The sequence below is a fragment of the Hemibagrus wyckioides genome, linkage group LG25, assembly GCF_019097595.1.
Source record: "Hemibagrus wyckioides isolate EC202008001 linkage group LG25, SWU_Hwy_1.0, whole genome shotgun sequence".
In the NCBI taxonomy this organism is placed as follows: domain Eukaryota; kingdom Metazoa; phylum Chordata; class Actinopteri; order Siluriformes; family Bagridae; genus Hemibagrus; species Hemibagrus wyckioides.
Window position 1 is genome coordinate 4,050,235 of NC_080734.1, and position 16,371 is coordinate 4,066,605.

The 16,371-nt window shown below is 43.7% G+C and overlaps 1 protein-coding gene across 2 annotated transcripts in view; it reads right to left on the reverse strand.

The window, feature by feature from the left end:
* The window catches only part of susd6 (sushi domain containing 6), a 31,663-nt gene that overhangs the window by 8,919 nt on the left and 6,373 nt on the right, over positions 1 to 16,371 (reverse strand). Inside the window, exon 2 of one of the 2 annotated variants that reach the window (XM_058379649.1) lies at positions 14,922 to 15,027. In XM_058379649.1, coding sequence (XP_058235632.1) covers positions 14,922 to 15,018 — 97 coding nt within the window. In that variant the 5' untranslated portion in view covers positions 15,019 to 15,027. Of the gene's footprint in view, positions 1 to 14,921; positions 15,031 to 16,371 lie in introns of both variants that reach the window. The other variant, XM_058379648.1, reaches the window with a different exon arrangement.

Consider the following 16,371-nt stretch of genomic DNA (forward strand, 5'->3'; position numbering starts at 1 on the left):
GTGAAAACGTTCCATGAGCACGCTCAGACTGCACTGCTGAACAGTGTGTGTTCTGAGAAAACCCGAACTGGAAGCTCTTCCCCCCTCTTTACACAGATCCAACATTCCATGAGTCACTCAAAGCGAGAAGAAACACATGATGAAAAGAACGGCAGAACTGCAGACGGATAGAAATCCAGGCCAGCTGCTGAAACATGTCTGGACAGGTCGAGCAGAAACTTCGCTGGGTCTGAACGAGACAATGCCATGCTCATTAAATGGGATGGGAGAACTGACGTTCCTGGCATGTACATACGATCGTGTGATTGTGTGTGTGTGTGTGGTACTGGTATTAAATAATCCTCCAGAACAAACCAGTTTGACTTGTACAACCTCATTATTTTATAAGCGACCCAAAATACAGCTCTAGACATTCAAGGTCAAACCACAGAAAGGTTACAGGGTTTCAGTTATTGACTTATATTATCACACTGTTGTTTATTTATCGCTTAGAAAAGCTTGATTATTAATTATTAAAGGTCCTAAATAAGTCGTCTGTTGATGCGTTGACGATGTTTAAAGCTCAGTGTTCAAATTCACTGTCGTTTATTTGAGTAATCAAGCTGCAAAGTGGGAAAAAATTACACAGACGTCTCCATTGGCGCGTCTCAATCAGCTCGAGGGCACGAGTTTAGGCAGTGGTAAGGACCCTTGCTCACTACACACTAAGACACTGATGACTAGATTTCAGGTGACATGACATTTATCAACAACAGACAGGACTGAGATCTGTCTGATATCATTATTTGGGGATGTGGTAGTGTAATCCCAGGTCCACCAAGCGGTCACTGCTGGGCCCTTGAGCAAGGCCCTTAACCCTCATTTGCTCAGCTGTATAAAAATGGGATAAAATGTAAGTTGCTCTGTATAAGGACATCTGCTAAATGCCAGAAATGTATTTGTAATGTTAAAAGTAAAAAAATACTTTGTTCTGTTACGGATCTCTACAGCATTTCTAACTAGGGTTTTTTTTTTATTTTTTAATTATTAAACGATTTAAAAATCATTAGACTTGAACAAACCGTGTATAAAACTTTGAATAAAGTTATATATTGTTTTTAGAGCTATAACAATGCTAACTTGTCTACATTTGTAAAGTTGGTTTGCCTTTTTTTTGGCTTCTCTTTTGATCTGAGAAGCTTCAGAAAACATGAGGTCCAGTTGTCCACTAAGAGAACATAGTAAGTGAGCATGGATACTCCCTGGTTTTTGTGGTGCATTGTGGGACTCCTGTGCACTGGAAGGATTTTACGACTGAGACAAGTTAAAATGTTCCCGTTGTTGCTGTGAGCGGCCATCCTGACATGACACTGTGTGTTAGAGTCAGGGGTTAAAGGCGCTGGAGTGAGCTCTATTCTTTGTTTTGGCGTCCTCTTCCAAGTTCCTACTCAGAATTCCGACTCAGGAACTCAGCAAGTGACGTCAAATCCACACAGCTGCTCCAAGCATGAAGAGTAAACACTGCAGCACATAGTTCTACTATTGCTCATCAGTTAAGCAGCTAATGAAAGACGAACGTGAAGACGTCAACGCTTTTGCAGCTTTGTAGCTCAAAAGGCACACCAAGGCTGCAAACGGCTTAATTCCGAATTCCTACTTCCGACTTTTAGTTCACATTCAAATGAGCTACATGTACAGAACTCCAAGACACAGACACAAAGGCTTTCAGCACAAAAATGACAAATGAGATTGAATGGTATGTGTATAAAATTGGAGCGACGAATCACACAACCCTGGAGCTACAGAAATCATCTTTTCTTCCTGGTTTCAGAAAAAAAAAGAAGCACAGATTCAATCCAGAAGCAGAGTGATGGTGAATCTGGACATGGATGGAGAAACAAATGGTTTTATATTCATACAGAACTTTGGCAGACAGGCTCTTTTTTCCTTCTTGGAGGTGATACTCGGGTGCGGTCTGCATTGTGAAGATGAATGGTGTCCTAGGGTTTGGAGTCCCTGCCTACACCGGGAATGTACTGTGGAAAAGTTTCAGAGATGGGGCGTTTCCTTTGTGTGGCCTGTTGGGAATTGGTGCTTTCAGGCTCTTCTCTGATTACATCCACTCCCCTGAGTACAGCCCCGGGCTGGGAATGGACAGTGATTGCATTTCAGTGTGGCGCGACTGCAACACTGTTGATGAACACCAGGGAACTGAATTCACTCCTGACACTGAATGTTTTCACCGAAGAGACGACGAGATGTAAGAGTGATGCAGTGAAGGCTTTGCTATTCAGTGTAGTGTGTGAATCAGTAATGCAAACCATTTGTGCATTCGTCTATAGAAACAAGTGCTTCCTTATTGTGTTGGTGAAATGATCCCTGACGTTTGATGTATAAAGATCTTCCTGTCAGTAGGGGTCAGTATTGTCCTGATACGAGCCGACAGACTGCTTACAACTAGCTAAATGTTGTTGTTGTTTTTTCGGCTGCTCCCCGTTTCTGGATCATTTGGTCCGCATGTTTTGATTTGGCACAGGCTTTACGCCGGATGCCCTTCCTGATGCAACTCACCCATTAAATCCGGGCTTGGGGCCGTCACTGAGCGTTAACTCTTCAGTGGCTGGGTTAGCGCCCTGACTGGGAATCGAACCCGGGCCGTGGCAATGAGAGCACGGGATCCTGCCGCTGGACCAGCAGGAGCTATGAATGTAGCTAAATCATCATTATAAATCTTAAAGGTAAAAGAAATAGCAAGTTTTGGAGATGCTCTGATCCAGTGGTCTAGCCATCACAGTTTGGCCCTTCATCAAACTCGCTCAAATCCTTACGCTTGTCCATTTTTCCTGCTTCTAACATCAACTTTGAGGACAAAATGTTCACTCGCTGACCTAATATATCCCACCCACTAACAGGTGCCATGATGAGGAGATACTCAGTCTTATTCACTTCACCTCTCAGTGCTCACCAGTATTAAACTATGCCTTTACTTATCACTCATGTGGCTTTTGTGGCTTCAATATGTATGTTTCACCAAAGAAAGTACATTTACAAATCATTTCATGCACACAAATAGACCATATTTCATTTATAAAGTAAAGCTTCAAACATGTAGGTGTGTGTGGAGTTTTGAAGTTTATGCAATTTCTTAATTAACGGTGAACTTCTGTTAAAATGGTGTCTAAAATACAAAAAATAAAAAAGGAGGATTTACAAAAAAAAGAACTGTAAACATTGTGAAGCTGATCACATTATAACTGATGGCTCTGGTCCGGAGGAGCTTATCCAGGCTAAACTCTGCTCCACATGCCAGGATTAGGACCTGATCCACACGGAGCACCAGTCCGCTTTTTAAACCCAGTGCTGGTTTAGTGTCTTGTTTGTTTTTTCCCTGTGTGTGTTTTTCTGGGCCAGTCCTTTGAGCCTAATCCTGAAGGAGGGGAAGAGAGAATATCTATTTTCTGGACATTAATGCCTGTGTTTTTTCCATCTATACCAACACACACACACACACACACAGAGGGAGTGTTAAATTCTCAGACTTTCCCTCCAAACAAAAGGACTGGAGCGTGTGGGCTGCTGGAGCTCCCTGCTGATAGCGATGTAGTGTGTAAATATGTTTCTGTGCTCAGGAAGTGTGAACACGCCTCGAACACCTCGCAGTGCCACAATGCCACACGTCTCAGAGCGCTGCTGCAGGGGAAAGAGCAGTGTGTGATTTCCTGTGCAAGAGCCATCTGAGGCTGCGGTGTTCTTTCGCTGCACGTCTAAAGTTTCAGCACCCTTTAACACACATAAGGCTTCTCCCAGAGGGGACAGGCCTGCCGAGTCACAACATGTGTGTGGGAGTGTGTGTGAGAGAGGAAACAAACATTCACATATAGATAGAAGAAAAGTAATAAAAAACTGGAGTCATGTTTCATGTCTATATCTAAAAGTGAAAAAAGCATGTGTGTGTTAGACGGGGGGAGTCAGAGAGAGAGAGAGAGAGGGAGAGAGAGAGAGAGACAGACAAAGAGAGAGACAGAGAGAGAGATTAAAACAAAACAAAAGCTACTTTTTTGTGTTTAAAAGGTTTAAGTTAATGAGGTTAAAGTTAGATTGATGTTTTTAAAATGTTAATTAAATTAGCTGCAGTAATAATTATGCTAATGGCAGGTCCTCACAAGGATTAGTCAGATGTGTGTGTGTGTGTGTGTGTGTGTGGAGAAAGGAAATAAGCACACAGGCGTGATCTGAATGATGGAAATAAACAGTTCTGGTTAAACATAATAGCTGCTGGGAAACAGCTATTTTTCTTATTTTTGTAGGAAGGAAGTTGTTCCTGCTAAAACTATTAGGCGGGGGGGGGGGGGGGCGTTGGCGAAGCTCCAGATTTGTTTCTGGTTTTAATCCATTAAACACAACGAGCGGCTCGTCTCTAGGAGTAAACGTCATGCGAGCTTCACGCTGCAGCGCTGCTGAACTCTGATTAATCAGAGGGAGACGACGACGACGAGTTTTATCACAGTATGGGGCAGTGGTGGCTCAAGTGGTTAAGGCTCTGGGTCGTTGACCGGAAGATCAGGGGTTCAAGCCCCAGCACCGCCAAGTTGCCACTGTTGGGCCCTTGAGCAAGGCCCTTAACCCTCTCTGCTTCAGGGGCGCCGTATCATGGCTGACCCTGCGCTCTGACCCCAACCTCCAAGGATGGGATATGCGAAGAAAGAATTTCACTGTGCTGTAATGTATATGTGACAAATAAAGGCTGTTTCGTTTCGTTTCGTTTCGTTTCGTATTATCTTTAACACATTATCGTCAGAAAACGTCGAGTCTAGACAGGATGTGTGAAGCGCATCATGGGAACTTCTGAAATGGGGAAATATCAGACGAGGTTTCTGTTCCTGTGGTGGGGTTGAGTAAAAGATGATGCTCTTGCTTAACATGAGAAACTCGAAACTCACCAGGAGATCGAGAAAAAGAACGGCATTCTGTTGTGGAGTTAAAGAAATGGAAAAAGTCTTAAGGTGGCTACCTTATTACTACCTTATTACTCTCTCTTTCCTTATTACTACCTTATTAGATTGGGTTTATTCCCTCTGTCACTGTTCAGAGTCAGATCAGTGTGATTGAAGATGTGCTGTGAAACGAAACAAAACTTGCTGCTGCGGTTTCTCTTTCTGATACGGATCCTGAAACCCTAAGCATCAGCTGAAAGTGTCCTGAAACCTGAAGTATCAGCTGATAATGGTTTCAAAAAATATTCCATTTAAAAACTGCTAAACTTAAAAATTGTTTTAGATTAAAATAACAAAGAAAGAAAACAAATAAACAGCTAAAATCTAAACATACACACATCAAAAGTATTTTTATATGAATAAAGTATGAAAAAATTAAGTAAAAAATTTGAGTAAAGCTAATAAACTGTACAATCCATCATGTACACAAAATACTCTTCCTCTTCGGCTCTTTATATTCCCCCACAAAAATATAAATAAATAAATAAAATAAAAAATTCTGAACCCAGTTTTTCCATTTTGTAACAGGATCGTATGGATCCGTCTCGTTATTTATTTATTCAACAATTTTAATTTGTTAACATGAGCGTAAACGAGCGGTCGTGTTGATTTAACATCACTTCTGAGGAACTCAAAAAGGGGGTGTCCCCTTAGATTTTCTTAGTGAGAGCTCAGGAAGTGAAGGTCTCCATACTGATCATGGGTTTCAGATCGTTTTCAGTCGAAACAGTTAGTTTGGCATTAAAGGATAAATGTTGTTCTATGGTCAAATGGGATGTTAAACCTTTGCAGGACATGTATGGAGTTTTATGGTCAGTGATGGTCATCATGACCCCTGGACCCCCATGGGGATGTGCTAGTTTAGTGGTTAAGGTGGATTACTGATCAGAAGGTTGTGAGTTTAAATCCCAGGTCCACTGCTTGAACCCTTAACCCTCATTTGTTCAGTTGTATATAAAATGAGATAAAAATGTAAGTTGCTCTGGATGAGGGCGTCTCCTTAATGCCAGAAATGTAAAATGCAAGAGATGGAGGGTTAGAAGTCAGAATCTGTGCTCCAGAGGTCACACACACACAAAGTTTATCCAGTGAGTAGAGGCTTGTGCAAGGAATGTTGGGTAGGAGGCAGGTTTCCACATGCACTCATCATCTCCAAAGGAAGAACAAATCTCAGTCAGCGTCACACACACACACACACACACACACACACACACACAGACGGCTGTCAGAAAGGAACGAACCCTGGCAGAAACACTGGCCCAGTCCCACGCTACTGACTCACTGACTCACTCTCTCGCTCGAGTCTCCACCCCAGAACATCGGCGCTGTGTAGGCACTGCAGCTACACACAGGGCTGATTCAGGATCAGCACCACGTAAACAAAAACACACACACACACACAACCAGAAAAACACTGAAGTCAGCACCCTCACTGAGTCAGGATGCCCGAGTGTGTACAGATTGTTCGGTTCATCCTGGGTGCGATGCTGTAGGACAGCCTGGAGATGTCTGTCTGCTCATCATAATGAGGAAAAATAGATATTTATTTTGTTTGACGATTATCACGAGTAAACAAAAAAAAAAATCTGATTTTACGGAATCACTCATACACGAGGAGAGCAGAGAGTTCACTAAATCAGAAAAATAAATTATTTAGGGGTTTTGGGGGGAATGTTCAGCATTGTGTGTGTGCGCGTGTGTGTGTTGGCTAAGATGGTTGGTTAAGTTGGATGTCCAGATGTCCAAAGTACAATGTGTCTGTATCAATCCAGCTTTGTACATAATGTGAAGAAAAGATTTTTTTTTTTTAATAACACACTGCAGTGTGTGTTGTGTGTGTGTGCATCATGATGCTGATAGACAGAGGAAGAGAGAGAGAGAGAGAGAGAGAGAGAGAGATAGATCAAGAGAGAGAGGGACAGACACACACACAAATAATCAGTGTCCCCAGTTGAGAGTGGCAGAACACACAGACTAAACCCCGCGCCACATGCTCTTCATTAAGTCTTTTCAGTGGTCGGGGTCGCCGGCTGACGCCCTCCAGCAGCACCGTTACAATAAAACAAAGGGAGGAGTGAGGGAGGGAGGAGGAGTGAAGGAGGGAGGAGTGAGGGGAGTGCCCTCGCACGTGTGCCCTTCAATCTGGACCAGAAGCGAGAAATCTCTCTGAAATCTCTATTGTCTCTCAAAACGTGACAGATGGGAGTTGACACTGGTCAGAACGCCCTTTCACCCTGCAGGGACATCTGTGGGGCAGAAATACCTCCCTACTGCTTTACACATACACACACTCCAACACACTGGGTCAGGGTGTGTGTGTGTGTGTGTGTGTGTGTGTGTGTGAGGGGCAGCGAGAGCAGAATAGCTCTCCTGTCCATCAGTCCGTCTGGTGTCTTGTCCCCTTCCTGGAATGTGCTGGAGCTACTCTCGAGCACAGAGTGGAGTTTGTTCGTAGGTAACCCCCTGCCCAACACACACACACACACACACACACACAGACGCAGCAGCTGTGCTCAGAGGTGTCGACAACCTGCACGCTCACGTCTGTTAGCGTCTCTGGCCACAGAGACACGTGTTTAAAGCTGACTAAGCTATTCCTGACCCGACGGCTCGCGACAGAGAGACAGACGTGATCCGGAGCGGATCGGACGAGCAGATGGCGAGACAGCTGAACGTACACTGGGGATTAATATCCAGCGTATCGAATTCTTAAAGAGCAAACAAAACATTGTTCAGCACAGCAAATTCACGCACAATTACAGCTTATTTCCTAAACATGTACTTTTTATCCGTTTATAGTTACAGAGCTCCAACACCGGAGACTCTTTCGAGAAACGTTAAACCATCAACATCTCCTTACGGAAAACTTCGCTATATGGACGATAAGATGTGGTGTCTAAAATCGAACAGATCGTGTGGATGGGCCGTGTGAACGTGCTGTTGCTATGGAAACGATTGATTTGTGATCTTGATCTAAACTCCGTCAGGGTTTCAGTTATAGAAAATCTTCTGAGTTATCTGTGTGAACGCGCTGTTGCTATAGAAACGACTGATTTGTGATCCTGAACCAATCACATTCAGGATTTTCAGTCATAGAAAATCTTCTGAATTATCTGTGTGAACATCTGTTGCTATAGAAACGACTGATTTTCTGACCAATCAGAATCGAGTACAATGTCTTCACAAGGATGTACAATGAACACCTCAGAGTTGACTCAAAGTCTTGCTGGGAAAGTGGAATGCACTTTGCACAACGTTTCTATCAGCCATCACTTACTAAACCGTTCACTTCTTTTTTAAAAACCCAACCAAATGTCTGATCTCGGTCCATCTGCTCACTTATCTCCTGCCAGCAGCTGCAGTGCAGGTCCAGTCACGATATGTGGCTGTTCCCTTCGCCACAGACACGACAAAACACACACCAAGAAACAGGGCATGGAGATTTTTCTGCACTTCTCGTTCTGAAGAATAAGAAAAGAAACATGAAGCTTCCAAACACAAAAAAATGTTCGGTGTAATCACGCCACAGGGACTGACGACGTTTAATCGTCACAGAAACCGAGCTGAACAGCGTACGTTTTCATAACATGATATAGTGAGCAAAGTTCAGTTTAGTTCGGGAGAGAGAGAGAGAGAGAGAGATAGAGAGACAGAGAGATGTTAGCATGGGCTGTGAAAATTAGAAAGTGTAGATAGATAGATAGATAGATAGATAGATAGATAGATAGATAGATAGATAGATAGAAGTTAGCATGGGGTGTGAAAGTTAGAAAGCGTACAGAAAAGTGGACAAAAGTACAGGTACGATTGCGTTTCATCAGAAATTCCTACAGGAATGAACTAGGTGCTGAAAGAGGAAGTGAACTGTTCATATGCTGCTTCTTTGGAACATTTAATGCCATTAATTATGTCTGTGCAATGATGTTTGCACAAGGTGTGTGTGTGTGTGTGTGTGTGTGTGTGTGTGTGTGTGTGTGTGTGTGCGCGCATGTAAGATTTCTTTCAAGCTCTGAGTCATGGCTAAGTCCTGGCGTTGGCAGTGTGTATAGTGTTACAGCTGACAGGACGTGCAGAGGCAGAGTGGAGCTACAGAGGAAGAGCAGCAGCTCAAAGATTTTTACCTTCTGATGACTTTAGGGCAAAACGAGACACTCAAGAAAGAACAAGACGAGAGAGAGAGAGAGAGAGAGAGGACAAGAGTAAAAAGGAAAAGACAGACAGAGAGAGAGAGAGAGAGGAAAAGGGAGAAAGAGACAGGAAGAGAGAAAAAGGGAATCTGAGATAGATAAATAGAGAGAGAGAGAGAGAGAGAGAGAGAGAGAGAGAGAGAGAGAGGAAAATGGAGAAAGAGACAGGAAGAGAGAAAAAGGGAATCTGAGATAGATAAATAGAGAGAGGAAAATGGAGAAAGAGACAGGAAGAGAGAAAAAGGGAATCTGAGATAGAGAGAGAGAGAGAGAGAGAGAGAGAGAGAGAGAGGAAAATGGAGAAAGAGACAGGAAGAGAGAAAAAGGGAATCTGAGAGAGAGAGAGAGAGAGAGAGAGAGAAAAATGGAGAAAGAGACAGGAAGAGAGAAAAAGGGAATCTGAGAGAGAGAGAGAGAGAGAGAGAGAGAGGAAAATGGAGAAAGAGACAGGAAGAGAGAAAAAGGGAATCTGAGATAGATAAATAGAGAGAGAGAGAGAGAGAGAGAGAGAGGGGAAAATGGAGAAAGAGACAGGAAGAGAGAAAAAGGGAATCTGAGATAGATAGAGAGAGAGAGGGAGAGAGAGAGAGAGAGACAGAAAGAGAGACAAAGGGTAAGAGAGAGAGAGAGAGAGCGCGAGACAAAGGTTAAGAAAGAGAGACAGAGAGAGATATTAAGAGACTTGGAGTGGAGAATGGACAGAAACATAGAGCTATATTTAGAATGGTATTAGAAGCGGTCGTTTCCCGAACCCATATCCTCTGGTTGAAGGAGTCGGCTGATTGCAGAGCAGACAAGAACCTCAAATAATCACAGGTTTGAAGCTTCCAGGAAAAATAAAGCTCTGAGGCTGAGCGCCTCTTTCTTTCCGTTCCGGAGTGTAGGATAAGCTCGGGGAGCAGCAGAATAGCCAGCGTTCATGTTAACAGGCCCTTCAACCACGCAGGGCTCCGGCGCTCAGCGCTTCACTCCACCTGAGGCTAAAAATAGGCCTGAGAGAAATACACTCCAAACACTCCAGTGTGCAAACAGCCATTACGGGTAATTATACAGCATAAATAAATAAATAAATAAAGGCTGATGATATATCAGTACACCAAATGAATTCAAGCAGCATGAAGATTTCTTTACTTCATTTCTCAACGATGGAGGCAAACAGCATGTATTTTTTTTACCTTTGCATAAATCTCATTATTTCAGTTGTTTACTTTAATATTTACTCGTTTTCTTTAATGGACCTGACTCCAGAGCATTCACGGTGGAGATAAATGTGCATGTCTCAGAGGTTGTGTAAGTGAATTGACCCGTTTTGTTTTCTTTTTGCGTTTGTATTTATTCACCACGCCCACTGACGCTGCTCTTTTTGTCTCCGTGTTTGCTCGCCGCGGCCTGAGCTTCAAGAACCGTCACACGCTGTATGTGCACAGGTGTTAAAATAACCAAGGCTACTTAGCGCACAAAGCCCCGCCCACATGAGCACCTTCAACAGGTAAAGCTCACCGAACAAGCTCATCTATGCTCTGTGAAATAAAGCTAGTACTGAACGAATGATGGTATAGTCATCCAACGTATACGGTGTATGTTGACCAGGGCGTTACCGTGGTAACTGTGTCCCCTGTCCAAATGCACAGCTCTAACTCCAACCTCTATACAAATACATCACACCATCAAGTTCAATGTGTGTGTTATATCCTCGTCAGGGGTTCCAGAGCCTGTCCAGGGTATATACTGGGTGTGAGGTGGGAACAGTATCCTGGATCTCTCTCGCACACACAGAGTTTTTCAATTTGTTTTGGCCTTCTGTCCACACTGAGACGGCGTTTTTAGTCAACGAAAACAAATCTTGTGGATAAATTTGAAAGCGCCGTTTTCACGCCGCAGTGTAAACTGTGAGAATGGAGGCTTTTCGGAAAGGATGACGCATTTTCAGTCATGTGACCAATTCAACATCCATTCAGAATACATTCTCGCTCCCTTTTGCAACTTTCTATTCCTGTGTTACTCGCAGCAACAACTCCAGTCCACCTCACTGTCGGTCAGTTTAAAAAAACTCACTGCATACACTGCAGTTTGGATGACCGACTTTTGGGAAAGGATTGAAAAAAGATAACGTGGAGCGTTTTTAGACAAAAACGCCATTTTCAAATTTATCCGGATTAGTGTAGACGTAGCCGTAATCACACTCGGACAAAGCGTTAAGCTGCAAAATCCGAGCATTTCTGACACGAATCCATGCGAAAACTTCATTAGCCGTCTGTGCCATTACAGTACGCTATGTTCATCTCTCCCGAGCTCTTTTTCTTGCACGCAGCACAAACAGTATTAAGCTGCTGAGAAGCGGCTGCGTGTAATAGCCCGTGAACTGCTGAGCCCCTTTATGTGGAAGGTCGTTAAAAAGCAGCTTGATTAAAAGCAGGGTGCTGCGAGTGCTCAGCGTCCAAAGGTAACAGGGAAACAGCTGCTCAAAGTCTGGATGCTACCGGTCCCGGTCCGAATCCTAGTCTTGGTGCTGTTCGGACATCGTGCGAGAGAAAAATGAGGTGTAACGTAAAGAGTCCCAGTCGTGCCTGGAGCCCTGGTGGGAAAGTGACTCCTTTCACACTTATAAAGACAGGATAGGAAGCAGCTCCACTTATGGCTCACTTTATAAACCTCCTTTAACAAGATCTAAAGAGAAAAAAAAAACTTTCTAAATCTAGACTAGCCACAGAAAAGCGTGAGAAAGTGTTCCTCGCTGAAGCTGCAGCACATCTGGCTTGTTTTATACACATCCACCTCCTGGTGGGAAGCGAAACCTCTTTAAACATTTACCGCATACCGGCCGAGCGCAATCAGTGTCGCCGAGCGCTGCTGCTTATTACCGTCTTAATTTTCAGAGCCGGTCCCAGGAGACTCACGTGGCGCTTATTTACGTCTTCGCTTCTCACCAACATACAAAGGCTGTACTAAAAGATGAGGGGGAAAAAAACCTGTCATAAAATGTGAACCAGGTCTTGGTGTAGGCTCATTTATCCGAGTTCAAGGTCATGACTGTTTAAGCTTGTGTTCAAAACGTTTAACAAAAGGCTCTGCCATGGAGCATCCTGTAGGAAGGACATTTCCAGTGAATTTTAACGGTTTCCACATTACATACTGAAGTTGCCGTCTTTTTCTCTCGCTTAACAAGTGTCCGGAATTTTGCTAGAACCATGGTAATATTATTTATTAGATTTTTGATTAGCATTTAAAGACAGAAATAGCAGACACGATACCACAGACACCTTGAGAAAGCAGGCGATATCAACAAGTATCTGATTTTTTCTGTAAAAACTTCTAACCTTTTAAATTGTCGCCTTTTAACTCAGGCACTTCACCTAAAAACATGACTCTGGGGAAAATAAAACCAACACAGCTTTGTTTTTCAGACAAACTTCAATTACCAGGCAAATTTATTAGAAATATAATAAAATACAACAATCAGGTATAACACTGAGCAGTGAGAGGTGAAGTGAATAAGACTGATGATCTCCTCATCATGGCACCTGTTAGTGGGTGGGATATATTAGGCAGCAAGTCAACATTTTGTCCTCAAAGTTGATGTTAGAAGCAGGAAAAATGGACAAGCATAAGGATTTGAGCGAGTTTGACGAAGGGCCAAATTGTCTGGCTAGACCACTGGATCAGAGCATCTCCAAAACTGCAGCTCTTGTGGGGTGTTCCCGGTCTGCAGTGGTCAGTATCTATCAACAGTGGTCCAAGGAAGGAACAGTGGTGAACCGGAGACAGGGTCATGGGCGGTCAAAGCTCACTGATGCACATGGGGAGCGAAGGCTGACCCGTGTGATCCAACAGACGAGCTACTGTTGCTCAGATTTCTGAAGAAGATAATGCTGGTTCTGATAGAAAGGGGTCAGAATACACAGTGCAGGACGGGTCAGGGCTGATTCAGCAACAAAATGGGGACCAACACTATATTAGGCAGGTGGCCGTAATGTTATGCCTGGTCAGTGTATAACGTATTAATTGAACTGGAATTTAAAGCATTAGGATAAACTGGTGTGAACGCCTGCTTAAGGACGCTGCTTCTGGTCGACTTGTCTTGTCACAATGCGAATTTTAACGGATCCGTCCACGTATTCAGTTTCAGTAAGGAGGCAGAACGGGGTAAAGTCTCTGTATATTGTGTTGAACACTAAGACCACAGGGAGATCCTTTCCATCCTTTCACCCACACAGTTCTGCTCCAGCTAACTGCACTTCCTGCCCTTTGAATGCATTTAACAAGATGTTTAAAATAATAAAAAAAATGACGAAGGGTCGAGGAAAGTTTATTACTAAGCACATGAGGACATGGGACATGTGTGTAGCTATAGAAAGAAAACAAAACAACAAAATCTCAAAACACACGTCATTGAACATCTCAGGAGCGATCCAGAGCACATGCTGTGAGCTCTGAAAACATCTGGAAACTAGGATCAGCAGTTTTGGGTAATGCTTCTGTTTTTGGCTCGCTGTCGAAAACGTCTTTTCATTGTGATATGATTCATGTGTTCCTCTATCGAGCCTTATAAGGATTTCCAGACTTATTTCATAATCGCTCAGAGCGTTCTGTGAGGAACAATAACACTCTCACATGCAGGGTTCAGGAAGTGCTGGGGGTCAAAGTCTCACAGTCAGCACACAGATTTGAGGTCAGGAGGTTTTGGTTAATCTTTATGGTCAAAGCTCTAGCATACATGAGATCACAGATGCCGGTGATTGGCTAGCATCGCTCTGATTGACAGGAGAGAAAAAGAGAGAGCATGCCCCTCCCACATACAGCGAGTCCTTTTCTGCTTTCTCACCCTATATCTCACCCTGTGTATTGATACTCAAGTTTAGAGCTATGAGATCTTTAAACACACACACACACACACACACGCGCGCACACACGCACACACAGACACACACACAGTTTCACGTCCATTTCTCCATTCATCCCTCCCCACCTCTTCCATCGCTCCGACACACGATGCAGTCTTCCTAGTGCCTCGCATAAAAAACAAAAATGTGTCCGTGCGTGTTGGACAAGGACGAGCGGCGCTATTTTAAGACGAGCACATTAAAAACGGGAGATCGATTTAAGTGTTTTACACACACACACACACACACACGCAGGCTCACTCAGGCATCACACCACACCCCTGGAATAAGCACAGCATCTGCCGTGCTGCAAGGACATCTGTCTCTGTTCACAGGACTGTATAAAGCTGTGAAGAGGAAGATGAGGAGGTGGGGTGGAGGGTGGACACATCACAGTCGATTGTTCTGGAGGTGGAGGAATCAAACACACACACACACACACACACACACACACAACACTGCGAGAGAAAGAAACCATCCCCCCAAACTACACCTCTGACAGAAAAAACAACACAACATTCACAACAGAGTGTGGCGTAAAATATTTAGAGGAAGCTACAATCACACGCTCTGGTGATCGCTCTTCCGCGTACGTGAGCTCACATCTTCCTACGATTGGCTAGTGTTGCTGTGATTGACCGTGGAGACAGTAGGCCACTCCCACTAAGACAGCAAGGAGCTGTGATGACGTGTGTCATTTCGTACACTCATCCTTAATGTTATTACTCATGGTGTGTGATGAACGCTATGACAGCTGGCCTGCTCATGCTTCCATATCTTAGACATCGTTACAGTTCTGTCGAAAGGAATGGGACAGCAGAGAGGAACAAAGCCTGGAGATGAGAAGGAGGAGGAGGAGGAGGAGGAGGTGATGCTCTTACCTGAGGCCTGGCCTGTGGGGAGCGCGGTGAGGAAGAGGAGCAGCTGCAGTGCCACGATCACCAGAGCGTGTGAACGCGTGGCCATCCCATCGCACATCTTTCAGCCCTGCTGTGTGCCACACACACACACACACACACACACACACACACACACACACACAAAGATTAAATGTGAAGCTCAACTGGCAGGCAGCCAGACACAAAGCAGAAGGTTCTAGAGGTTTTATCCGGGGCTAGTCGACAGGAAGAACCCGTGTGTGTGTGTGTGTGTGTGTGTGTGTAGGGCATGCATTAACATTTCAAGCTACAGCCGGTATTTGAAGCTCTGGATGAATCATTTATCAATAGAAGTGCAATCGTGAGAGGAGACGATTCAGAAATGTCACCAAACCTGTACGAGAAGAAGAGGAGGAGGTCTGTTCTTCGGAATTAAAAACAACAACAAAAAAAAAAAAGATATGTGCAATTTTTTATAAAGAAAAAATTATGTAAACAAGACAAAATTAAAATACATAATTAGGGTTAAATATCACTGCTGGATTCTCTCATATGCTGTGAAATATGATACGGGACAGGCACCAAATCCGAGACGCATAAAGAGTGAGCAAAAACAAAAATGAATGTGATCTGATTATGTAAGAAATAGAAAAAAGTGCACACTACTGAGATAGAATCTGTGTGGTGTTTGTGTAGAACGCTGTGTACGCTCGTGTAAAAGCCCTGCTCAGATGGAGCAGTTTATCAAAGGTATGTCTGTAATTATTTTTTGTCCACGTCTCCTTTCTGCTGGACGTTCTCTTGGATTTTTGTGGAGGTTCCACACACACACACAATTACTATTCTCAGAATAAATGTTTCATGATTCAGGAAGTGTTTAATATCTGTGGGAAAGGCACTGAGAGCACACACACACACATTATCAAACTAAATATGTAGCAGTCAAACAACATTTCTGATGTCACAGGGCAACATTCAAGCATAGACAATCACCAACATAAAATATGCCGAGTTGAAAGTCAAAGGAAGAGCGTGTAATTGTTCTAAAGGAGAAAAACAACCAGCTGTAACAACCAGTAAAGTAACAAACTACTCCAGGACCCTGTGTACGCATTCAGATCCAGCTTCTGTTGTGCTTTGTGATGTTTTTTTAAAGAAAGAAATTCTCTCCCTTTCTATCCGCCCTAAACAGCATCTGAGATCAGAACGAGTGTGTCCCAAATCATAGTGTTGAAATGTGTATGGTCTGCTATCTCCTGAGTGTGGTCCTCAGTGGACAGTCTTAGAGTTAATACCCACAATACCATGTGCAAGAGAGGAAAAATGGGCAAGTGTAAGGATTTGAGCGAGTTTGACAAAAGACCGAATTATGATGGCTAGACCACTGGATCAGAGCATCTCCAAAACTGCAGCTCTTGTGGGGTGTTTCTGGGCTGCAGTGGTCAGTATCTAT